Source organism: Triturus cristatus, chromosome 7, assembly GCF_964204655.1.
Source record: "Triturus cristatus chromosome 7, aTriCri1.1, whole genome shotgun sequence".
Taxonomy (NCBI): Eukaryota; Metazoa; Chordata; class Amphibia; order Caudata; family Salamandridae; genus Triturus; species Triturus cristatus.
Window position 1 is genome coordinate 1,580,833,103 of NC_140590.1, and position 26,153 is coordinate 1,580,859,255.

The 26,153-nt window shown below is 48.1% G+C and overlaps 1 protein-coding gene across 1 annotated transcript in view; it reads right to left on the minus strand.

Annotated features, from left to right (window-relative positions):
* PREX1 (phosphatidylinositol-3,4,5-trisphosphate dependent Rac exchange factor 1) overlaps positions 1-26,153 on the minus strand; it is an 824,667-nt gene that overhangs the window by 35,480 nt on the left and 763,034 nt on the right. The window contains exon 33 of the mRNA XM_085619426.1: positions 1,701-1,918. Coding sequence (XP_085475552.1) covers positions 1,701-1,918 — 218 coding nt within the window. The remainder of the gene's footprint in view (positions 1-1,700; positions 1,919-26,153) is intronic.

The following is a 26,153-nucleotide window of genomic DNA, read 5'->3' on the forward strand; positions in this document are numbered from 1 at the left end:
ATGTTTATGCTCCATTAGATAAAACCTCATCTTTATTTAGAAGAGGTAGTCATCTAAATACGATCGTAATTTTGAGAACACTTAGAGCTTCATTTAGAGTTTTGGGGGGATTATTTTGCAAATACCACAATAGAATATTAGCGTTATTACCCCCTGTAATTGTGTCATTGCCACAAATGTGGCTTGTATGAGGAATAACGAAGAGAAACAGTGCTTACATGTGCTTTTCCGCATTTACAAATGGCATGTTGACAGTAGCCGTTAGCTGGTGCCACAGGGCACATCTTTCGCATGCTGAAATAGTGCAATCAGTATACAGCTCATGCCATATTCAAAGTCTGGTAACACACTTACAGGACATTTAACTCTGCTGTTCCACATACCCAGCTAAGTCTAAACAGGGATCTGAGCCTAGATTTGAAAATGTTTAACATGTCATCATCCCACTAACTAGCCAGACACCTCCGCTCTGCAGGGCTCCTAACTCACATTCGTCCTAGGCATACACCGAACCAGATCAGGAGGACGGGCATTCTCTTACACCGCTTCTAAATTGTGGAACATCCTCCCACTCCACATCAGAGCCTCCTCCTCTGTTCTTGAATTCTGCAAGAAGCTGGAGACCTGGCTTTTCAATTAACCGAATTACCAGAGGCAGGGCTAGGCTAGGGTGGCAAGGTGTCCAGGATTTGCCGGGACAGTCAAAGTTTTTCACCAGCTGTCTTGGTAGATTTTGGGAAATGTAGCTTATGTCCCGGTTTTTAGAGAGGGCTGACTGAAAACAGTGCGAGGTGCCTTTTTATGTCTTCCAAAGCACTGTGGGAGGTGCCTTTTTATGTCTTCCAAAGCACTGTGGGAGGAGACTTTTTATGTTATCCAAAGCACTGCGGGAGGAGCCTTTTTATGTTATCCAAAGCACTGTGGGAGGAGCCTTTTTATGTTTTCCAAAGCTCAGTGGGAGGAGCCTTTTTATGTTTTCCAAAGCACTGTGGGATGGGCCTTTTTATGTTTTCCAAAGCACTGTGGGAGGAGCCTTTTCCAAAGCACTGTGGGAGGAGCCTTTTTATGTTTTCCAAAGCACTGTGGGAGGAGCCTTTTTATGTTTTCCAAAGCACTGTGGGAGGTGCCTTTTTATGTTTTCCAAAGCACTGTGGGAGGAGCCTTTTTATGTTTTTCAAAGCACTGTGGGAGGAGCCTTTTTTTGTTTTCCAAAGCTCAGTGGGAGGAGCCTTTTTATGTTTTTCAAAGCAGGGAGAGTCAGCAGCTGCTATAAGAAAGCAATTTAATTAACATGCATCCTAGTGGCTTTAAAAAGTGCATTTTATTTATGTTCTTCCTGCATCTTCTGTAATTCTCTGCTGAGGAGCGCTGTCATTCTGTGCGCTCGTTTGAAGCAAACGTATAGTCCTATTTTTGTGAAATGTCCCCTTTTTTGCTTGAAAATTCTGGTCATCCTAGGGTAGGCGCACACACGGTCAGTGCCAGGATGCCCTCGCAGGTGATAGTGCACTTTACAAATACATATAACATATGAGATAGACCAGGCACGTTTGCTGGACTGGTTATAGCTACGAATTAAGTTTTTTTTGGTTTTTTTGGAAGGGCTGTATTTTACGGTCCACAAAAAGACTGCGTGTGCGGATATTATAAATTACTGCCGTCAGTGGTGATAAATATGTGACTGACACTATTGTTCTTACCACACTGGGAGATAAGAGTGACTGGTAATTGAGCAAGACTCCTGTGGCGGATATCTGCTCCAGCCACTTCCGGCTGGCGTCCCGGCTGCTCTCCTCATATTCGCCGTTGTTGTTGTAGCGGTAATTTAGGGCTGCCATTAACTGCTTTGAGAACGTGCAAATGGCGGCCACCAGGGACTGGCAGAAGATGACATCGCGTCTCAGCTGGAGCTCCGTGTCTGTGACAAAGGAAGACATGGTTACAGTCAGATTGGTTTTATGCATTTTTGCAGCTTTATTGATAACTGTGGACTGACTAGGAGCGACAATGTGAACCTCAGAAACTTGGGAAAGGGCCTTTGCAGTTATCTGTGTTTGGCCGACTGGAATGCCTGCCTGGAAAAATTGAGCATTCCTAGGGTGACCAGATGACCCCATGCCATTTCTCCAGTTGCGGGTTTTGATTTAACATATCAGTGCATTCTATGCAGTATTGGTTCATTTTAATTGAGACAACTGGATAAAAAACACCCGAGAACAATTAAAGGTAAAAGCAAGGTCCAGAAGTGGAAAAGTGGTGTTCTGGAGACATGTAGCCATCTGAGCACCCCTGGCATTCCTGACCTGCACAACCAATACCACTAACCACCAAAACAAAATACAACCAAACATATGACTGAAAGTAGCATATTGACCATATGCATAACATTGGTGATACGACTCAAAACTACCACAAGTTAAGCTACGGTCAATGACAGAATCCCTGAAACTTGGGTGTAGAGTGCTCAAAGTTTGATAGTGCTGCGAGGCCTTACTAATGGCAGAACTCATGGCACACAAATCTCTGAAACATAACGTAACATTAAAGAACAAGTTACTAACCTTCGGTAACGATGTATCTGTAAGAAACATTAGTTAGTTAGATTCCTCACCTTAGAATATCCCCAGGCGTCAGACTGGATCCGGAAGATTTTTCGTCAGCAATACCCCTTGCGCGTCGCTAGGCGTCGTCTGCGGCTCCGCGTCCGTCGTCGGCGTCGTGCGCCGGGATGACGTCGTCGGAGTACTTAGACGCCGCCCTCGCGCGCTGACGTCAGTTCTTGTACATAGCCTTCCGCGCCAGGAACGCAGAGCCATGCAAAGACCGACACTGGTGCCAAAATAAAATCTAGGGGCCTGAAAGGACAACCTTAACCCTAGATGTCAGTTCGCAGAACGGGGAGGATGGGAGGGTCGGTGAGGAATCTAACTAACTAATGTTTCTTACAGATACATCGTTACCGAAGGTTAGTAACTTGTTCATCTGAAAGAAACACGTTAGTTAGATTCCTCACCTTAGAATAGATACCCAAGCAATACCATCCCCGGTGGTGGGTCTGCGAACCAAGATCACACCAGAAAGTCCTGGAGGACAGAACGGCCAAAGAAGCCATCCCTCCGGACTTGGCTGTCAAGGCAATAATGCCTGGCAAACGTGTGTAGCGAAGCCCACGTCGCCGCCTGACAGATGTCCTGCAAAGGGACTCCCCGTCCCAAGGCAGTAGTAGCCGCTGTGGCCCGAGTAGAATGGGCGCGCAGCCCAACAGGAGGGTCCTTTTTAGCCAAGGAATAGCAGATTTTGATACACAAAACGACCCACCGAGAGATGGTTCGTTTGTGCACAGCTTTCCCCTTCTTAGCGCCCACGTACCCAACAAAAAGCTGGTCGTCCACCCGGAACTGTTTTGTGCGGTCCAGATAGAAGGAGAGCGCACGTTTTGGGTCCAGACGGTGGAGCCTCTCTTCCTCTTTGGAAGGATGCGGAGGCGGAAAGAAGGTGGGCAAGGTGACAGACTGCCCAAGGTGAAATGGAGTCACCACTTTAGGAAGAAAGGAGGGACGAGGCCGAAGGACAACCTTGTCCGGATGAACAGATAGAAAAGGAGGCTTTGAAGATAAAGCCTGGAGCTCACTCACCCGTCTAGCCGAGGTGATGGCTACCAGAAAAGCAGTCTTTAGAGTGAGAAGACGAAGAGGGCAATTGTGAAGAGGCTCAAAGGGAGCGCACATCAGGAATGTCAAAACCAGATTCAAGTCCCACTGAGGCATTACAAAAGGGACAGGAGGGAACGTGTGTGTAATGCCTTTGAGAAAGCGTGTAACCACAGGGGACTTGAAAAGAGAAGGCTGATCAGGAAGCCGCAAGAAGGCGGAGATGGCAGCAAGATAACCTTTCAGGGTGCCCAGGGCAGAGCCCTGCCGGGCCAGAGAAAGAAGGAAGAGGAGAACCTCAGAAAGAGGGGCGGAAAGGGGATCCACAGCCTTTGCTGTGCACCATGCCACAAATTTGTTCCACCGGCAGGCGTATACCGACTTTGTGGAGGGACGCCTGGCTGCCAGAATGATATCACAGACTTCAGGAGGCAAGTCAAATGGCATCAACTGCCGCCGCTCAATCTCCACGCATGGAGGTGGAGGCTGGACAGGTTCGGGTGGAGGACCGTCCCCTGCTGCTGCGACAGAAGATCCTCCCGAAGGGGCAGACGTATCGGGGGATCGGTCAACAGACTGAGTAGCTCGGGATACCAGTATCTTCGTGCCCAATCCGGAGCCACCAAGATGACTTGGGCCCGGTCGTGCCTGATCTTCTTCAGCACTCTGGGCAGAAGTGGTATAGGCGGAAAGGCGTACAACAGACCGCAACTCCACTCGTGACGAAAAGCGTCGCCGAGCGAGTGCCGCCTTGGAAATTCCAACGCGCAGAACTGCTGACATTGCGCGTTCTCTTCGGTGGCGAATAGATCTAACCAAGGCTCTCCCCACTGCTGAAAGAGGCCTTGCACCACTTCGGAGTTCAGACGCCATTCGTGATCCATCATGCACCGGCGGCTGAGTTCGTCTGCTCTGGCGTTCAGAGAGCCCGCCAGATGTTGAACCACCAGGGTGACGCCCTGATGTTCCAGCCATGTCCAGAGGCGCAGAGCCTCCTGACAAAGGGTCCACGACCCCACCCCGCCCTGTTTGTTGCAGTACCACATGGCGGTGGTGTTGTCCGTGAACACCTGCACGACACTTCCCCTGACAGAGGGAAGGAAGGCTTTCAGTGCAAGCCGGATCGCTCTCAACTCCAACAGGTTGATGTGGAGGCGAGACTCCGCCGGAGACCAGAGGCCTCTGATCTCCGCCTCTCCCATATGGCCACCCCATCCCAAGAGGGACGCATCCGTCACTACGACATGCTCCGGTTGGGGAAGGGAGAGGCTCTTGCCCTTGACCCACTCGCGGTCCGTGAGCCACCACTGCAACTGCTGTGCAGTACCCTCCGAGATCAAGACATGGTCGGACAGGTTGCCGTGATGCTGGGCCCACTGAAACTTCAGGTCCCACTGCAGAGCCCGCATGCGCCGCCTGGCGTGATGCACTAGTAGGATGCAGGAGGCCATCAGCCCCAGAAGCCGCAACACTAACCTGACCGAAACCCGGGATAGAGGCCGAAAGATGGGAATCAGGGCCTGTATATCCCGGACCCGCTGTTCCGGTGGATGGACCCGGAACTGCGCCGAATCGAGAACCGCTCCGATGAAGAGGAGCTTCTGAGAGGGACTCAAGTGCGACTTCGGCACGTTGATGGAAAACCCCAGCAAATGCAGGAGATCCGCCGTAGTCTGGAGGTGGGAGACGACTGCCTGGGGCGAGCCCGCCTTCAACAACCAGTCGTCGAGATAGGGGAAGACTGGGACCCCTGATCTGCGCAGATGAGCTGCGACCACCGCCATCACTTTCGTGAACACCCGAGGGGCACTGGTGAGGCCGAAGGGGAGCACGGTAAACTGAAAGTGCTCTTGGCCCACCGTGAACCGCAGGTAACGCCGGTGGGCCGGCAGGACGGGGATATGGAAATATGCGTCCTGCAAGTCCAACGCTACCATCCAGTCTCCAGGGTCTAGGGCAGCTAAAACCTGAGCCAACGTTAGCATCTTGAACCTTTCCTTTCGGAGGAAGGCATTGACGTTCCGGAGGTCCAAGATAGGGCGCAGGCCCCCCTTGCCCTTCTTGGGAACCAGAAAGTAGTGGGAATAACAACCACGACCTACTTCTGGACTCGGAACGCGCTCGACGGCCCCCTTGGCCAAGAGAGCCGAAACTTCCTCGCGGAGAAGATCCAAATGATCCCCCGAGATACGGTGGTGCTGCGGTGGCATGGCTGGAGGGGTCGTCTCGAAGGGGAGGGAGTAGCCCCTTCGGACGATTTGCAGCACCCACCTGTCCGATGTTATGGACCGCCAGTGGAGCAGGTGATGGCGAACTCTGCCGCCCACTGGCGTGGTATGGGCCTGAAAGCTCGGACTAGGAAGGCTTTGAGGCGGATGCTGCCGGGGTGGATGTGGGCTGACCACGTCGGCCTCCATTTCCGCCACGGCGGAAGCCACGTCCACGACCGCGCGCAGGTTGGTTCTGCGGCTGGTGGCTTTGCGAACGTGAGGAGGCGCCCCTTCCTTGGCCACGAAAGGGGCGAAAAGCGGAGGTGTGCGCCCGCGGAGCCGAGAGGCCCAAGGACTTGGCCGTAGCCCGGGAGTCCTTAAAGCGGTTCAGCGCACTGTCCGCCTTCTCACCAAACAGGCGAGTGCCATCAAAGGGCATGTCCATGAGGGTGTTCTGGACATCCCCGGAAAATGACGTGGACCGCATCCAGGCATGGCGGCGGAGCGCCACCGTGGTGGAAATCGCCCGACCTAGCGAGTCCGTGGTGTCAAGCCCACATCTTATGGCGTGCCGTGCTGCATCCCTCCCATCGGCCAGAGCCTGGGTAAGACGCGTCCGGACCTCCTCCGGACACTGGGGCAGCACGTCCTCCACCGTATCCCACAGGGAATGGGAATAACGGTCCAAGAGACAGGCGGTATTTAAAGACCGCAGGCCCAAACTAAGGGACGAGAACAGTTTCTTGCCAAACTGCTCGAGTCTCTTGGAATCCCGGTCCGGCGGAGCGGTCGGGAAGGAGGATTGGGAAGTAGAGGCCTGGATAACCAGACTCTCGGGGGTGGGGTGTTGGGACAGGAAGCTGGGGTCGCCCGGAGCAGGGCGGTGGCGCCTGGCAACGTTCCTATCCACAGGAGGAACTGTGGAGGGCTTGGACCAGGTGCCCTGCAGAACGTCAGTGAGGGCCTCGTTAAACGGCAGCAGAGGCTCAGTGGAGCTTGCTGAGGTTTGAAGCACCTCAGTGAGGATGTTGGTCCTCACAGCCACGGCAGGCAACTCGAGCCCAAGGGCCTCAGCCGCCTTGCGCAGCACCACAGAAAATGCTGCACCCTCCTCCGAAGCCACGGTCGGAGGAGAAGTGAATCCAGCGTCTGGCGAGGTGTCCAGCCCGCTGGCCTCCCCCAGTTCATCTGCCCAGTCCTGAGAAAGCTGTGACTGAACAGCCAGAGGGTCCTCGAACCCCTCCCAGTCGCCCCCTTCTTCCGATTCCTGATAAACAGGAGGAATGATCGGAACCGGACTGTAGAGATGGTAGGTCTCTAGCGGCGTCGGATGCGGCGTCGGCGGACGCCGTGCCGGCGTCGGGTCCGGATGAGGGCTAAACTGGGGCGTCGGCGTCACAGGCGTCGGCGGCGCCGGTGACGGCGTCGGTGGTTCAGGCGTCGGCGCCGGTGGAGGAGTGACAAGGTCAACCGGCGTCGACTGGGGCCCAGGCATGGGCCCCGCGGGGACCTGCGGCGTCGAGACCGGAGTCGTCGACGGCGCCGGGGCCGGAGCCGCCGGCACGCGAGGTCGCCCAGTCGAGCCCGCGGGGCCCGAAGGCGCGCCAGCGGGCGTCGACGGCGGGGCCAGGCTCCTCATGGCCGAGAGGAAGGCACTGATCTCCGCCGGCGCCGCGTCAGCCCCAGGGACCGGAAGGTATGGGGGCGGACGCGGCACCTGCGGCTCCGCCGGAGCCGCGGGGGTGGAACCACTTGGACCCTCGGCCGAGTCGCGCGACCGGCGAGGGGAGTCCGAAGAGCGATGTCGCCTCTTGGACTTCTTTGAGTGTTTGGACTTACCCGACGACTTGGAGCCCGACGATCGATGGTGGCGTCGGCTAGGGCTCCGCGAGCGATCCTTGGACCTCCTCCTGGACCGGGATCGCGCACGACGCGGAGCCGAGTGGCGAAGCTCGAGAAGCTTGCGGGACCGCTCCCGCCTAGCCTTCGAAGTCAAGGCCTGACAGTCGTTGCACGACTCCGCGTCGTGGTCGAGGCCTAAGCAGTAGAGGCACCGGCGGTGGTGATCGGTCACCGACATCAGTCGATGACAATCCTCACAAGCCTTGAACCCAGGCATCCTACCGGCACCAGATGTCGACAGACAAGGATCAAAAATGATCAAAAAGATTTAGTCAAAAAAGACTAAAAGGGGTAGCTCTCCCGGATCTGCGCTTACTGGCGCGGAAAAAAGAAGAACTGACGTCAGCGCGCGAGGGCGGCGTCTAAGTACTCCGACGACGTCATCCCGGCGCACGACGCCGACGACGGACGCGGAGCCGCAGACGACGCCTAGCGACGCGCAAGGGGTATTGCTGACGAAAAATCTTCCGGATCCAGTCTGACGCCTGGGGATATTCTAAGGTGAGGAATCTAACTAACGTGTTTCTTTCAGATATATGTAATACTTATTTATATGAGCTTTGATTTTACCATCAATTGACTGCACCAATGAATCCATACTGCTGTCCAGTACATGCCAGTATCGTCATTATCAGGGCTACGGGAATGATGCAATTGTGCGGCCATGTTTTTTTTGTGCAAAATTATAGATTTGCCGCATTTGCCACATAATCCACCATTTGCAGCATAATTTGCAGATTTTAACAACAATTGTTTTTTGTTTCTAGCTCTATCGGTTCAAAAGTTACTAAAAGTACAGCAACATGTGTTGCTGCGCAGTGGGAGGCCCTTTCCAAAGCCTTACTGGTCGCCTTCCTGGTTGTTTATTGCTTTACTGGTGTGTCAAACTGGATCAAATAAGGTGCAACTAATGCCTTGACAGTGTAAAGTTTAAAAATGAAAATATAATGATGTAATACTATCATAAAATGTGCTGCATTACGCTGGATAAGTTGTCCCTTCTTGCCGCATAATTTACTCAATCCTGCCACATAATTTGACCTTCCACTGCCGCATAACTCCAATGGCCCTGGTCATTATCGTAAATATCTATTGTATGAGCTGAAACCGCCACAGACTCACTAAAAAAACCATGGGAGGGGTCTCAGAAAGAAGAGCTTCATTCTATATGCATCTCATTTCTGAACCTAAATATTTTTATGCCAGCAATTGTCATTTCCATTAGAATGATGTACAGTTTTTGGGTTGACACCGATCACGTTTAAACAAAATATTTTCTTTTCCACCTCTGTGCATGGTGTTTAAGAATACACAAATCACATGATACTACGGTACTGTGAACGTACAGACCAAAGAAAACCTCAGTATGACTACAGACGTGACCACAGGAATGCCAGGCTGCAAGCTTCTGAAGTGCATCTAGTGACGCACAGCTCCTGTGAGCGGCTGGACGTCATTTCACAACAGAACCCCCACAATTTAGGACTTCTGCCATAATGTTCCCAAAACAGAAAACACGTGACTGTGCACAACACGGTTCTATAGGGTGACCCACAAACTCGGGACAACCTCAGCCCCCCCCCCCCCCCGCCCACCCCCATAAAAACATATTGAACTATAGGCACAACCGTCACCTACACATGCTGCAACATGTCCTCGCTCCCACTGCTAGAAACCACCACTAGACAAACCGCACCAGGGCCCTGGTGATATGTAATGGAACAATCAAGGGACACCACACAAAAAACCATCAGGCTGCAACAAGTCCTGAATCAAGGGGCCTGAAGATAAAAACCTGCATTACAAGCACGCTGTTGGCTGCCAACGAAGGTCAGAATCAAACACACAGATAAGAACCATGCACAAGGCCCACTTATACAATATCTGCATTAGTGGCTTCCCTACTGAGCAGGAATAACCAAGCAGCAAACAGAAGGCGCAAACAGAAATTCAGGCAGCAAAATCACAGGGCAGTTTTCTCAAAGCACAGGGTATCAGGCAAGAAGGCACTCTATTAACCGAAAGGTACCTCCTGGCGGTGTCTTGGTACAAACAAAAAATTACTTTCCCTCGAGAATAGCTAAACCACCTACACTTCTATACCCTCTGAAATACAAACCTTTTCAGTATCCCTTAGGCTCAAAACTGATATTTCAGAATACAGTAAACTTGTATTAACTGCACTCTACCATATTATATTAGCCACAGAACCAACAACTAGAAAAGTCCAAACTAAATCACATCTTCACCATTCCCACCACCACCAACCACCAAAATCCAAATTAGTCAATGTCCCACCACAAAAATGTAAATGAACCTGCATCCCCATAACTACTAAAAGGCTAATCAACCCACTTACTTATGACCACCACCAACAAGCACCAAAATCCAAACTAGGCATTGTCCCCACCACAAAAATCTAAATTAACCTGCATCCCCACAACTACTAAAAGGCAAATCAACCCCTCTTACCATGATCACCACCAACAAGCACCAAAATCCAAACTTGCGTCTGTCTGCCAAACCCCACCATGATGCAAAGGAACCCACATTGCAACTACTTCATCCTGAGGTAGAAACCTCTTCCTTAACCATTACTACTACTACCTCCCCGAAGCATAGGCTAATGTCGAGCTTAATGTCAACCCACAACTTAACATCTCTCCTTCCTAAAAACTTCTATACCATTCTGACGCAGTGCAATGAACCACCTGAGAGTGCTAGCGAGGTAAGCGGTCTTTTTTTCAGAATGCATTGGTGTCTGGATTGACGTTTAGGGCAATTCTACACAGACTGCGAATATTGAATCAACAGCATAGGATCATCCTATGAAGGGCCTTGAAAGGAAATAGGATCCCTGTTCATCTCCCTCGATGAAGGGTCACATATTTATCAAAAGATGGAGAACCCACCGTTTTGCACAAGAGTACCAATGGTATTAGGCCAAAGGGGACATTCTAAGCGACATTCACAAAGATCTAGTGTCAAACAAATAAAACCCATCCTGCGTTTGCCAAACTATAACACAGTGAATGTAGCTGCAGGATGCTATTGACATACTGTGGTGCATGACGAGTATTCCGACCAATGTGTGATGTATTATTAGTGCCACAAGAATTGTGTTTCTGCAGCTGCAGTGCTTTCTGCCAAAATAAAATGTCCTGCACTTCCCACATAATCCCCCACCTGCCGCATCATCTTCAGGTTTAAAAAATGTCTCTAGATCAAATGGATGAAAAGTAACTAAAAACTGCACCACACATGGTGCTGCTAACTGACAACAGTAGCAGATCCTTCCCAACTAACTGATCACTGCTTTGTTGTTAATATTTAGGTGTTAAACTGGTACAAACTGTGCTTAATTTGAGCCGGTGGTTTCCGGTGCTCAGCACCAGCACTTCATTCTCAGCACCTGCCCTAATGACAGTTTGCCACATGATGGCGCTGTTGGCTAATTTTGAGATGAGCACAACAACAGCTGTTTAATCATTCAATAGACATACAAAATTAATATTACCTGCCTCCGACACCATTCTTATAACCTGCCCCTGACACCATTCTTATACCTTCAGGTGGCTATAATAGTCTGAATTGTCACAATTGTAGGAGTATGGTGGTTAGTAGTTGTATTGGTACTGTCATTGGCAACGCTGGCCGGGACAATAGGTGGTGCAAGATTAAGTGCCCTTCAGGCAAGGGCCCTGGCACTTACCTTTTTACAAATTAATCACTGGGTACAAATGAGGTGAAACTTTTGCCCAGTATAAATGTGGGTTAAAATGACAAACGGTGAAATAATACTGATCCAGACTGTGCTGCATTGCTAGAGTGTGGCAAGCCACTGAAAACTTGAGCCGGATACCTAGCTCTTCCTCAGCTTGATGTCCATTGGACCCTCAAAGCCAAACACAAACCAAGCCCACAGTTGACTTCTGCCTGCCACCCACACTCTAATGTCCTGCACCAAGAGTGGAGTAGGGAGAAAGAGATACGCAGGAAGAGGCTGATTTGCACAATGTTGAGTTTATTGTTCTGCCCCTCCTAGCATAAAAAGAGCTATGACGTGGCTTGCACTGGCTGCATCATAGCGCTTTTTTTCAGTGACTTTCAGCCAAGCTGAATAGGAGATGTGGTGCTAGACACGGCTAAAAGACATTCACATTTACGAGGTCAACAACTCGGGCATTGCCGAGATCTACTGGCTTTGCCAATGCTTGTCCGGTGTTGACGGGGCCTTGCTGAACAAATGTTGACGTGCTAGTGAGAAACAGTTGAGGAGCTTTGAAATGAAGTGAGGATGTTGTGTAACAGCCAGAGCTGCCGACAGACGACGAGGGCAACCAGGTTCGAATCTTCGAGTTGGCTGAACAATTTGTTATGCTGGGCGAATAACTTACGCTTCCCCCTGCCTACGGCAACTCATGTGTCACTGTGTATTGTAACTGGTAAGCACTGAGGCTCTCCAATACAATTGGCTGGAGCAAGCACTATGGCAAGATGCGCTCCAATACCTTTGGATCATGCAACAAAAAAGAACTGCAGTGATGAGGGAGGTAGTGGGGGGACGGGTCAAGAAGGGAAGCAGGAGGGGATGGGGACATGGGCAAGCAACAATGGGAAAAAAACACCTTAATTGAAGCAGGATCAGCGACAAAAATTAAAGTGTCCTTGTGTAATGTAACTGGTGAGCACTTGAAGTGCTCAAATACCATTGGCTTGTGTTCGCTCTATGACACGACGGATGACAGCGTGAGACCTTCAATACCATTGGATCGTGCAAAAAAAAAAAAAAAAAAAAGTGCTATTTGGGTTTGAACAACTTTTTAAGAAACACATTTGTACACGTGTCTGCTTTTTAGCGGTATGTGTGTGCATGTACAAGGGAGACAGCCTGTAAAACATCATAACTCTTATGGAGTGCTTGAAATTGAAAGAAAAGAAAAAAAAACTCTGCAAACTGGGAGCTGTGTAAGGAGACATGTACTTGGTCCATCCGCTATGGTAGGTCCAAACACAAGAAGAGGGCATGACACCCGCATGCCATGACGAAAGGCATCGAAGAAAATGAGAGCAACATTGGTTTACCAATGGTAGGAGGTGGGCGGCCTCTGAGCCCACAGATGGAACACAACGTGTTTCTTCGAGACAGCGTGTGAGCTGTAGAGCCAAGACCTAAAGCATGCGCAGCCAAAACCTAAAAATAGCTTGTTCTTCTGCTACGCAATGGTAAGCGATGTGAGTGCATCTATGCCGGGCATAAAGCTGGAACGAGCTCCCACCAGCTCTCAGACAAACGCAGTCTTTGATAGAATTTAGAAGGAGCCTCAAAACCTGGTTGTTCCCAGCAGCGTAAAGTCTCCGACTTGTCCTCTCGTGCGATAAAACATCTTGTCTGGTCAGAGCGCCTGGATACCCGTAGGGTTACAGTTTTTGTTTTCTCTCTGCGCTATATAAATCCTTATATTATTATTATTATAAAGACGTGATTAAAATGGCAATGTACGAACGTAGGTAGCAGCCCACTCAGCAAAGGATTAGCGTTTGGGGCCGTTAGAAGATCCCAGGTGCCCCATGAGTCATCACTTCAGGAATTCGCCCACTTCATCCACCCAAGCGGGACCTGGGCATCATTAATGTAGGTCATCCCCTGCCCAGGCCAGCTAGACGGGACCTGCGCTTCCACCAGTGCTGTGCTGTAATGGTGGTGGTGGCGGGATCAATGCACTTATCTGCAGAGGGAGAAGCACCCAGCCCCGAGGGGTTGGGCGAGTGGTCACAGCTGGCCATCGTAACATAAGAACAAAGGGACACTTGTCTGGTGCAACAACTTGGTGGCGGTCATATCCTTTCAATGCATTATTGCTGTTTGTCCGCAGTGCAAGTAACGGGCTGCCTAAATGCGAGAAATGTGGCCTTTATTGGAGGCAGAGTTGGATAACTGTGCTTGCTCCTCAAATGAAGATGAAATAGCTGCATGTCATATAGCCCTGATCAAAATGCGTGAGCCCACGAGGTAATTCAAATGCAGGGTAGCTGTTTACGGATTGTTTGAGGGCATGTTTGTCCACATGAAAAAAACCAAAAAGGGGAAGGTGTTGAATGTCAGTAATGACCGGCTTTCCTTTGCAGGGCAAGAAAAGGGAAGTTCAACTATACAGACCTCAAAGGGGCTACTTGGGTTACTCAGCTAGGGAGGGGAATGCGGCCACAAGACTTGTTTTTGAGATGTGTCAAGTGTATTTCACAAATGCTAATTGTTTGCAGGTACGCACTACATAGAATACCCTACCGAGGCCAATCTGGGGTCGGAGATGTCACATCGAAGCCGGTACTGAGGCACAGCCTGACTAGAGAAGGACCAGACACTGCAGAGAGTGTAGAACCCAGGGTAACAAAAAGGTATGGAGGATGAACAGTGGGGTTGGAGGACTCGTGTAAAGGCCTGAATCTTCAGAGGGGCTCAAGCCAGTTATAAAAGAGTAGTATTGTGCATTTCATCTCCCAGCATGTGTCTCATTGAGGACTGAAGTCTTTTAGAAGGATGGAACCCCATTGTTGAAGTTGAACGTTGCAGGGGTGCATGTCCTATGATGACTTCAGAGGATGACTTCAGAGGAGTGTAAGCAGGTGTTCAGATTCTAGGAGGTGCTTAACTTGAAGGAATGTCTTTGAAAAGGGCGCGATCCCATTAAGTACTGTGCCAGCTGCCATGCATGGCTCATTATCCGCTTCTTAAGTTAATGGATGCTGCACCCATAAGGGCGCAAGCCCATTATGGGAACCACATCACACATGTCCAGAGGGCATATCTCGATTATCTTTTGAAGGGCGCAAGCCCACGATAGGGTAGCATTTGTCAGTGAGGGCAAAGAGGCTCCACAAAAGAGTTGGACTCAGAAAAGGGGGGGGGGGGGGGCTAGAGCGCACAGAGCAAAGACCCCAAACACATTCGAACCGCCCCTTATGTCTTACGCCAGTGACTTTAGTAGTGGTGCAAGACTCTGATAATGTTGCATAAATGACACTACAGAGTTTGGACAGAATGGGTAAGCTGATGGACACAGTGGTGGGTTTTACCCCCAATTTTAAAGCTTCTACTACCCAGCAGGATCATGTGGGTGCATCTACAGCAGAGCAAGGGCGAACACTAGTAGAGTGAGTTTGGGAAAAACTGGGGGTGCGGGGGGCAAAGGACAAAAGTCCCCACCCCTGTTGCTAACACCAACAGGACATTGATCGTTGGTCTAGCAGCTGTCACTTGCGTCCAAGGAAGGGCTTTGGCGAAGCAAATTTATCAAGATTCTCACACTCGTAAGGCATGGGAAAGAGCGCTTGGACACTAGGCAGATGGGCGGTAAAGAGGACGACAAAGAGTGGAGGTGACGAGCAAGGCCTGACAAGACCACTGAGAATTGACTGGAGGTGTTTTCCATTCTTTCTGCAGTAGTGATAGATAAATACCCAGAGCAGGTCCAAGTGCGCATTCAATAATCATGGACTATCCATAATGAGGCCACTAAACTGGGGGGGATCGGTTGGTAAATATACGATAGGGAATTTAGGAAAAAGATGGGCACGGAGTTCTTATTTTCAGACCTCTGGGAAGCTCTGGAGAAGGCAGGTTGCAGGTAATGGGACTGCTGAAACCTAGGCATAATGGGAGCGGGGGTGTACAGAGCTGGTGGTGGCCATTTGCGGTGCTGTGGCAGAGTTACAGGGCGATCTGGATGTACTATGGTACAGTAATATACCAACTCGGGGAACCCAGCAGGGATGTTCAATGCCAACCCCACGAGAGTCTTTATGGCAAAATACTGAGATGTAAGTGAAAGCGCCCAAAAGTAATGAGATTTATGGCTGAACTGATGGTCTAAAGTCAGTGATGGAGGAAAACCCTTCGTCTGGAAGTTAAGCACCGAATGGGTTGCTCAAGGTGCCCGTCGGCTCATCAGGTGGCATGGCACCGTAGGTCAATCAGTGCTGCTGTCGCCCCAGGATCCCCCGTAAGTTAGCAAACTACATTGCCTACTTCATGTTGAAATAAACCAGCAGCAAATGTTTATCCACTTACAAATATGTCTCATGTATTTAGGTCTGCAGTTATTTTAGGCTTATGCATGTGTGTGGTGGGAGGACTACCGAATATCCACACTATGTGGCTGACCACGGCTCGTGCAGTGAGACAAAATAAGAGGGTGCCCCCAATAGTGTAGCATTGAGGGGCACACCTCCTCCCTCTCTTTCCTTGCTACTGTCTCTCACCTGGAGGGGAGTGGGTCGCGGGGTCCAGCAATCCATAGCGCAATCTCCACGTCATGTTGTGCTTGCAAGTGAGGCAGGGTTCAGATATATATGCCTGACCCTTCACGTGTTCTCCCTTATTTTTTCCAGCTGGCAACGCGTAAGCTAGCCTTGATCCATCATTGCCACAGGAGTTGCACTGGGTTCCCCGGGATATTGTAAACATGTTTTGTGTTGTAGGCGGAGTTACAGTGCAATCTGGAGGTGTTTTGGTAGGGTAATCTACCATGCCATGGAGCACAGCAGAGGTGCTCAATGCCAACCCTCCAGGAGTCTTTACAGCAGGACCCCGAGATGTAATCGACGGCGCCCCATTAAACCTAAGGGCAGTTGCAAGCCTGAGCAACTGGGGGCTTGCCAGGTTAGGCTCCGCATGAAAGACGTGAGATTTTCATCAGGACTGGCGGTCCTAAGTCAGTGGTGGAGGCAAACCCGCCAACTGGAAGTTAAGCCCCGAATGGGTTGCCCACGTTGCCTGTTGGCTCATCAGGCAGGGCCGGCAGCTAAGGTCAACCAGCACTGCCCGCCCCAGGAACGACAGAACGTTAGTTAACCCACTAAATTGCCTACTTAATGTTCAAATAAAGACATGCAGCAAATGTTTATTCTACTTACAAATGAGGGGTGTCATTTATTAGGGTCTATGTATTCTTCTAGGGTTATGTATGTTTGTGAGGGAAGAGCTACCGAATATCGTCACTAGAGGGCGGGCAGTGTCCGGTAGTGGATTAAAAAGGCCTGAGGCAGGGCTTTCAATGGGATAGAAAAACTTGGGTGGGGTCTCTCAAAGGGGCGTGGCGGATATAATTAAGAGAGCGGCTTAATGACACAAACTGAAAATCTGGACTTAGCATAGTGTGCCGCCCGACTGGTATTTTGCTGCGTCTGTCCTTGCATCAAGATATATAATAGAAGAAACATTACTCCCACAGCAAGGCAGGACTATTTGCTTTGTCAATGGTTGTTAGTTGCATAAAAAAATAAGCAACAACTACGGCTTCGTTGTATACAACATTGAAAATGCTTCAGTTCCGATAGATGAGACTGTGAAAGAACTATAACGAATCTCTCTGAAGTGACATCAAAGGCAGTGAAGGGTGGTATTGCTGCAGAGTTACGATTTATTTTTGATTCACCAAGGGTGAGGGCACAAATGGAGAGCCCGATAGGGACCCTTCTCAGCCCCTGATTTTTTTATAAACTCTGCAGGGCCCGCCCCGGCCCACTTAAAGCCCTGGCCTGAGGTGAATTCTGGACTACGCAGCTTTGATATTTAGCACGCCAATGTTGAACAGCTGCGCCGGAGCAGAGCTTTGGGTACTACCACTCGGTCTTTTACAAACTAAGCACTGCGCCCACCACTATGCAATATGCCACAGAATTTGCCTACTCTTGCTGCATAATTTAGTCGACCCTGCCACATAATTCGCCCCCTTGCCGCATACCAGTGGTTTATGCACGTTCGCAAGACCCATTCTTCATCGCCCTGTGCACGTGAAAGCAGATTTATTTTATGTTCATTCATGATAAACATATCGCTCTCTGGCAGATCAGCGGTGTTTGTAAATGTGCAGTTCAAATGCACAGTTGTACGGTTTTGCTCGCGCCAGGCACGAGTGAAACCCCTTCTGCCGTGGCGCGCGGTCTCCTACATTCCTTCAGGGGCTCAGCGGGGCTCACGGGGTCACTCGTCACTCCAGTATCTCTGCGCACACAGCAGCTTTCATTGACTGGGCTTCCTCCACTGTCATGAATCACGGCTCCCCGGGGACACGTGAAATGCAAAAATCGAAATAAAGGGACGGCTGTTCCAGCTCCCTCTGACAACACAGGCTCCCTCTCTTCCACGGAGAGGAAGGGGAGGCGGCTTTTATTTACAGTGCATAACTGTGCACTTCCCATGACCAGCGTGGACCTTAAATGCGGCGTACAGCAGGCCCCGGCTGCGCGTGCCCCCCTCCCCCCTTCAGTGGGACGCTCCATTATGATTATCAGTGTGGTGCGGGTGTCTGAGGGATCCCTCTTAACCGTCTACTATGGGGGTGGAGCGTAGAGGTGTAACCTGTGAGCTACGCCACTAATGGCACATTTGATCTAAAAAAACCTATGTAATTACACAGGGCCTTTTTACCTCAGAAACTCTCAGGGGGGGGAAACAAGGATGCTACACAGTGTGGATTGAACTGAGGAAAAAAGAAACTCCGAAATGGAAGGGAATCACGAACAGGGAGACACCAGTGCGGCAAGCTATCTTTAGCGTTTTAACTTGAGCCACAGCAGAAACACAGAGGAGGCATTCACGTTATAATATTTTTAAACTAGGATGAAACAAATGATGTTTGAAAATGCAACGTTCCTACAGTGACGACCTCACTCCGTGCCATTACAGGCACCGCTTTCTGTAGTACACTTTAGAGTAACAACTTCAGAATTCTGGGTGTTTTAGTACCAGCTTGCGGTGGGCAATTCTTTTTCTTAGGCGTGGAATGCAAATGTAAATCCGGTGCAAAATCTCAATTTTTCTATGACCCACTTTCTGCCTGCAGCGGACTAGAAAATGAAGGAATTGTATGCTGCATTTTTGCAGTGATATATGGACTTCCCCAAAATGGCTGTCCAGGCATGCCAACTTGCAGATAAATTTCATTTCACCATGTGGGTCTTATAGGGGATGGGCCTATCAAGATGCAAGACCATAAGCCAAATCCTTTTATGAGGCATGAGGGCACAGGATCATTTAGAAGGATGGGGGCTTTGGGCTGAGAACTGGCCCCCGAGATACCTTCACCGAAACAAAAGCTTCTGAAGCTACCACTAATGCCCTGGGGAGTTTGCAAAAAAATAAAAAAATCCTATGGAGCTCAGCAGCGCCCACCCTCCAGACATGAGCTGGAAATCCACACCGCACAAGGTTTTACAGCTCATGTTGTTTCCCACCGTATGATATCGCCATGTGAGCAGAGCCGATATCGGGTGAGACACGGTAAGATCATGTGTGTTGGCAGATCTGACTGTCCACACAAATCATGGGCAGCTTTCTTATTGGTTGTTCTGATTGCACGACAGCAGCTAATCAGAATAGGCCTAATTCACTGCTTACTGGATGAAAGGATCTTCATATTGCAACCATTCATACTGGCAGTCAGTGCTTAATTTTAGCTGGTGGTTTCCGGTGCTCGGCCCTGGCACTTAATTGTCAACACTGGCATTTGTGAGAGTACCACAAGGTGGTGCTGTCTGGCTAATTTAGAGATGTCTACAACTACACCTAATTAGTCAGTCAATATACATTTAAGATGACTGTTACATGCCACCCAAGCCATTCTTATAGCTTTGGGGCCTAGAATAGTCTGAATTGTCAGACTCGTAGGGATGTGATGGTTAGCAGTTGTGCTGTTGCTATCATTGACAGCGGTAGCAAGGGCAATGTGTGGTGCAAGCTTCAGTGGTATATATATATATATATATATATTACCTACTGGCGGTCGCCAGTAGGTAGTTATAGTTAGGACCACGTTTCCATAGGAAATCCGCAACATTCTATTTTGAATAACTTTGGCGCCGGTCGACGAATCCTCGCGAATTTTTCAAAATAGGTGGGGCGCTACGCTCCGCTCCTACCCTGAAAGTCTCGGGGGGATTCGTCAAGCGGGGGCTGAGATAAAAGGGGGGTCCTAAAACGCGTTTTTCCCATGCATTTTTCCATAGGACCTTTAGACAGGGCTACAGTCCGAACGGCTGAACAGAATTACTTGAAATTTGGCAGAGAGGTAGTCCTCAGGTCAAGGAAGTGCCTTTTGTAGGTTTGGTGTAAATCTGTTCAGTAGATTCAGCGAAAATAGCCTTTAAATCAATATATATATCTGAGCCAGCTTACGGTGCGCTTACGGTACGCTTACCGTACGCGTACGGTGGCGTGCGCGAGCGCGATTCTGATTGGCTCTTAGATCTTAGTAAACATTCGAATCGGCTGAAACCAGGAAGCGGCGGCCGCCATTTTCTCTCTCGCACTGAGAGTGATGATGAAAATACAAAGCACAAAAACATGTAAAGGGGCTGTTTAGACAGCTCCCACACACATAGCCATGTTGAGGGAGTCCCCAAAGATCCCCCAAGGCAAAAAACGCAATTTTTTTTTTTCGCTAATTTCGCCGATTACGCTTACCGTACGCGTACGGTAAAAAATTATATAAAAAAAAAAATATCCACACTCTTCCCACCCCATGTGCAATTGGTGACCGAAGGCCACTAATTGTGCATGGCTTATAACTTATGAGATAAACTATAATATTTAAAAAAAAAATAATAATTAAAAAAATTATCCACACTCTGTCCACCCCGTGTGCAAATGGTGCCCTGAGGGCACCATTTGTGCATGGCTTATAAAAATTACGAAAAATTAAAATATTACCTTTCAAAACGAAGTGCATCATATGTCCTCCATGTGCGCACGGTGCGCGAAGCGCATCGTGCGTACATGGCCATTCTAGCGTAACGTGGGCACGCGGTGCGCGTAGCGCACCGCGTGCCCACCGTGCGTGCACGGCACTAACTGCGTAAAGTGGGCACGCGGTGCGCGAAGCGCACCGCGTGCTTACTGTGCGCGCACGGTGCGCGCACGGAACGAACTGCGTTAAGTGGGCGCGCACGCCACGAATGGCGTAAAGTAACTTAGCATTTAAAAAAACGTACAAATTCACTGAAAAAACCATAGGTTTCACACACGTTATAGTTAGGAATTAGCATTTAAAAAACCTTGCAAATTCACTGAAAAAACCATAGGTTTCACACATGTTATAGTTAGCGGAAATTTTACTGATAAAAAACCAATGAAATTCCCCCGTTATAGTTAGTGCAGGCAACTATAACTCACGCGACCGCAATCTTCTGCTGATGACATATGTGTCTTTATGAAAAAAAAATATTTGTAATATATGTAATAGCTAAAAATGTATGGAAGAAGACATGGGCAAATAAGTGTCTAAATACAGTATTAGCATCAGCAGAGGATTGCGGTCGCGTGAGTTATAGTTGCCTGCACTAACTATAACGGGGGAATTTCATTGGTTTTTTATCAGTAAAATTTCCGCTAACTATAACATGTGTGAAACCTATGGTTTTTTCAGTGAATATATATATATATATATATATATATATATATATATATATAAATATATATATTCACTGAAAAAACCATAGGTTTCACACATGTTATAGTTAGCAGAACATTATACTCGTGAAAAACCAATGAAATTCCCCCGTTATAGTTAGTGCAGGCAACTATAACTCACGCGACCGCAATCCTCTGTTGATGATGTCAGATATTACATCACTGTATTTAGACACTTATTTACCCATGTCTTCTTCCATTAATCTTTAGCTATACATATATTACAAATATTTGTTTTTCATAAAGACACATATGTCATCAGTGATGTAATATCTGACATCATCTGCAGAGGATTGCGGTCGCGTGAGTTATAGTTGCCTGCACTAACTATAACGGGGGAATTTCATTGGTTTTTCACGAGTGAAATGTCCTGCTAACTATAACATGTGTGAAACCTATGGTTTTTTCAGTGAATTTGCAAGGTTTTTTAAATGCTAATTCCTAACTATAACGTGTGTGAAACCTATGGTTTTTTCAGTGAATTTGTACGGTTTTTTAAATGCAAATTTTTTTTTGAGATTTTTGGTAAAAAATAATATCCAACCTATGTATAAAATAATATATGTACTATATCCTGCATTATGGAAAGGTTAATTTTTTTAAAATTAATGTTTACATACAGTTGTACATCACAGTTATTATCTTCTACAACTCTTGAAACTTGTACTTTTTTTTTATGCATTTTTTGCCGTGCGCGTACGGTAAGCTGACGCTACATGCTCCGTACGTCATAAGTACGGTGCGCTTACGTGATACGTACGTGACGTACGCGTACACGCATGCGCGTTGCGCGGAACCAACGTCGCGGTTACGCGGGTGCGTGTAATGCGCATGCGCGAGTGCGTCCTACGTACGCGCTCCGTAAGCGCTCCGTAAGCGCATATTTACATCACGTTTGCGCATGCGTACTTGCTTACGAGCGCGTACCGTAAGCTTACGGAGCGCGCACGGTAGGTCATGTGATCCACAAAGAACACTTTTCATTGGTTGAAACTTTCAGTTCCAGAAACTTCCCACACCACACCCATTCCCCTCATTACTGCTTGAGATCCCCTAGGAGAAGGAGCTGAATTGACATTGAGATACAATGGCAGAGCAGCAGTCCTCTTCTGAGAGTGAGCCTAGCAGCACCATCATCAGACAGAGAACGAGGAAACAAAAGGATTCTTTTGTGTGGGAGTATTTTACTTTTCCAGAGGGGCAGAAAAAGGTCAATGCTCCATTGGTCACTTGCAGACTTTGTGAGCGTGTTTTATCTAGAGGAGATCCAAGGAAGAAGTATTCCTTTGGAAATCACTCTATGATGAGACACCTTAGGGATAAACATCCCAGGACCTTTGCTCGACATACTGAAGAAAACTCTTCAGTAAGTCACCGGAGCCCAACCTCAGAAGCTCAGCCGAGTACATCATCGGCAGCTCAGCTGAGCCCTTCCTCTGAGGTGGGAGCATCACCTTCTTCAGCTCCTCTGGACATTAACCCTTGATTTCGGAGGGTTTCAATGAGGTGTACAACGTGTTGTGGTCTTATTGTTTTTGGGGAGACCAGTGTTTCCCTTATTAACAATAAGATAGACCAGCACGTTTGTAGACGTTCATAATATTCCCATTCTTTCTTTCCTCTATCCCTGTATTAACCCAACGGCTCTTTTAAGAGCCAACCTTACCTCACAATTTTTTTAATTTTTTTTAAGCTTTCCTTTTTGAAAAATGTTTTTTGCCGTGCGCGTACTGTACGCGTAATCGTTGCGCGAAGTTCACGGAATTTTTCTCGCGGAATTTTTCCGTTTACGCCGTGCGCGTACGCTACGCACATTCCGTGATTTTTCGAAAAAAAATTAAAATTAATTTTTGCCCTTGGGGGTCCTTCTGGGACCCCCTGACAAAGGCTAGGGGGTCAGGAACTGTCCACCCTGCCCCCTTTTCACGTTCTCCACCTTTGTTTTTCACCCCCTCAGACTGCGAGAGACAAAATGGCGGCCGACACTTCCTGGTTTCGACCGATTCGAATGTTTACTAAGATCTAACAACCAATCAGAATCGCGCTCGTGCACGGCGGCGTGCGCGTACGGTAAGCTTACGGTACGCGCTCGGAGCGCGCCTATAGATGTATATATTGATTTAAATGCTATTTTCTCAGGAAATACTGAACAGATTTACACGAGACCTTCAAAAGGCACATCCCTGACCTGAGGGCTACCTCTCTGCCAAATGTCAAGTAATTCTGTTCAGCCGTTCGGGCTGTAGCTCGGACTAAAGGTCCTATGGAAAAATGCATGGGGAAAGCGCGTTTTGGGACCCCCCTTTTTCTCAGCCCCCGCTTGACGAATTCCCCCGAGACTTTCAGGGAAGGAGCGGAGCGGAGCGCCCCACCTATTTTGAGAATTTCGCGAGGATTCGTCAATCGGCGCCAAAGTTATTCCAAATAGAATGTTACGGATTTCCTATGGAAACACGGTCCTAACTATAACTATATACTGGCGACTGGCATACACATATTTAACGGACTACATCCCCCACAACCCTGATGTACCGTCTCATACAGAGCAGCTGAATTACAGCGTATAATGTGGGTTTAAAAGGAAGGTGTGGCCCGGCATGCTCCTTCGACCGCTGCAGCCTCTGACGAAGTGAAGCCACGAAACGTGTAAGGCTGCGGTCGCATGCGGTAAAAGACTGGGAAGCAAAGCTGTGTATGCCATTAAATGTTTTTTATTGGGGAAAAAAACGTGCCGAGTTCGAGTGCTACTTAAAACTTTGGTCCCCCACTGAGCCTGATATTTGAGCGGCCGTCCAAGTCGCTGAGTGAGCACCACCCCAGGTTGAGGGGGCCACTGGGTCCCAGCATTGTGGGGATCTGTTGTGGAGCCCGGCACAAGGATTTAGCACAGCTTTGTTCTCGGGGCTGATGGAGAGCTTGTACTCAGCATTTAATTCCAGGAGCATCCATCCAAGGACTATATTTAACGGACTACATCCCCCACAACCCTGATGTACCGTCTCATTCAGAGCCGCTGAATTACAGCGTATAATGTGGGTTTAAAAGGAAGGTGTGGCCCGGCATGCTCCTTCGACCGCTGCAGCCTCTGACGAAGTGAAGCCACGAAACGCGTAAGGCTGCGGTCGCATGCGGTAAAAGACTGGGAAGCAAAGCTGTGTATGCCATTAAATGTTTTTTATTGGGGAAAAAAAAAGTGCCGAGTTCGAGTGCTATTTAAAACTTTGGTCCCCCACTGAGCCTGATATATATATATATATATACGCTCCACTGTTGCTTTTACACACAGAAAGGACCAGCACTCCCGTTGGTATTCAATCCGGTAAGGATTTATTTCGGTGCAAACTTTAAACAAAACAGACGCGTTTCAGCCGTAGCCTTCGTCAGTGTCAGCTAACGTCTCTGAAGCGGAAGTAAATAAAGACAAGGTGCATCAAAACAAAGAAAGGACTAGATTTGAAAATTCATTGACGCCATATTGAAATGTGCAAACCAACATAATTCTAATTCATTATTGTTAGCAGTCACTCTAAACAATTAATTGCTGTCCTATTGCATGATTATACATTTTAAATATATTAATTCATGAATTTACTGCTCCAAAATTAATATTTATTTCCATTTATATATATATATATATATATATATATATATATATATATATATATATATATATATATATTTTTTTTTTTATTTTTTTATTTTTTTTATTTTTGTATTTTTATGTTTAACAAATTAAGCACTGCTGGCAGTTGTCTGTGATTTATAGGATATTATCTCTGGATCTTCTCTGATAAGTGCACAAGAGCAGGGCTGAGGGTGCATTTGGAGAGTGGTACCTAAAGTGAAAAAATGGATCTATGGACGGATTATGATGAAACAAAGGGAGAGTGTTAGGGTGTCAAGCTAAAAATGTATCTACTGATCTACTGCAGTACGTTGTAGTATCTGAAGTCTTTTTTTTACATTAATTTCGTTCTTGTGTTAAAGTGAAATAATGGCTTCAGCTCCAGAGTTCATTCAAGGTCACTAGACAGCTGCCATGTTCTAGTGAGAAAAAGGTTATTAGTTATGAGAACTGTCAAAATTCTAGAAAACAGTGCATCTTAGTCTACTGGCATTAATTAAACGTATCTGCCTCCAGATAAGCAACACAGTCAGCATAGTTTATTTTAATAAAAATAAAATGTCCAAAATAGAAGATAGGACAATAGGCTACTTTTCCTAAATCAATTTTAACTAACTTTCAATTTATTAATCTTTCTAGTCGGCTTGTAAATAGGAGGCCTCATAACAATGGTGCCTGAAAAGCACTATTTTGCTGTATCTCCCCTTACATTTACACTGATGTAAATTCTGTATGAGCAGCTGTCTGCATGATGTGCAGTCATGGCCACTGGAATTATGCGGCAGGAGAGGGCCAAATTATGTGGCAGGATTGAGTAAATCCTGCAGCAAGAAAAGGCAAATTATGTGACATAATGTGGCACATTTTGTAAAAGTATTACTTCATTATTTCGTCATTTTTAGGTCTCGCCTTGCTATCGCGTAAGCGATCGCTAAGCGAGACTATAGGGGCTTTTAAAAGTGCTCCCAAAAAGCGGATTGCATGGCTAGCACGCGCACAATCACGCGCATCGTGCCGCCATGCAATCCGCTTTTTGGGAGCACTTCAAAGGGTCCGCTCCCCCGCCTGGAATGCGCTCCCCCGCCCCCAAGCGCGCGCGCGCCACGCTCTGCCGGGCTTGTCTTGTTTTCCTCTTGAATTGAAATCATCTGGTTTCACTTCCCTGACAAATGTTCCACACTCTGGTTGCTGTTGCACCAATGTTGACTTAACACGCAAATGGGATTTTGCTTCTAAATGTAATATTATGTTTACTTTGCACCAAATGTGATTTTTGCACTTAAATTTGATTTGTG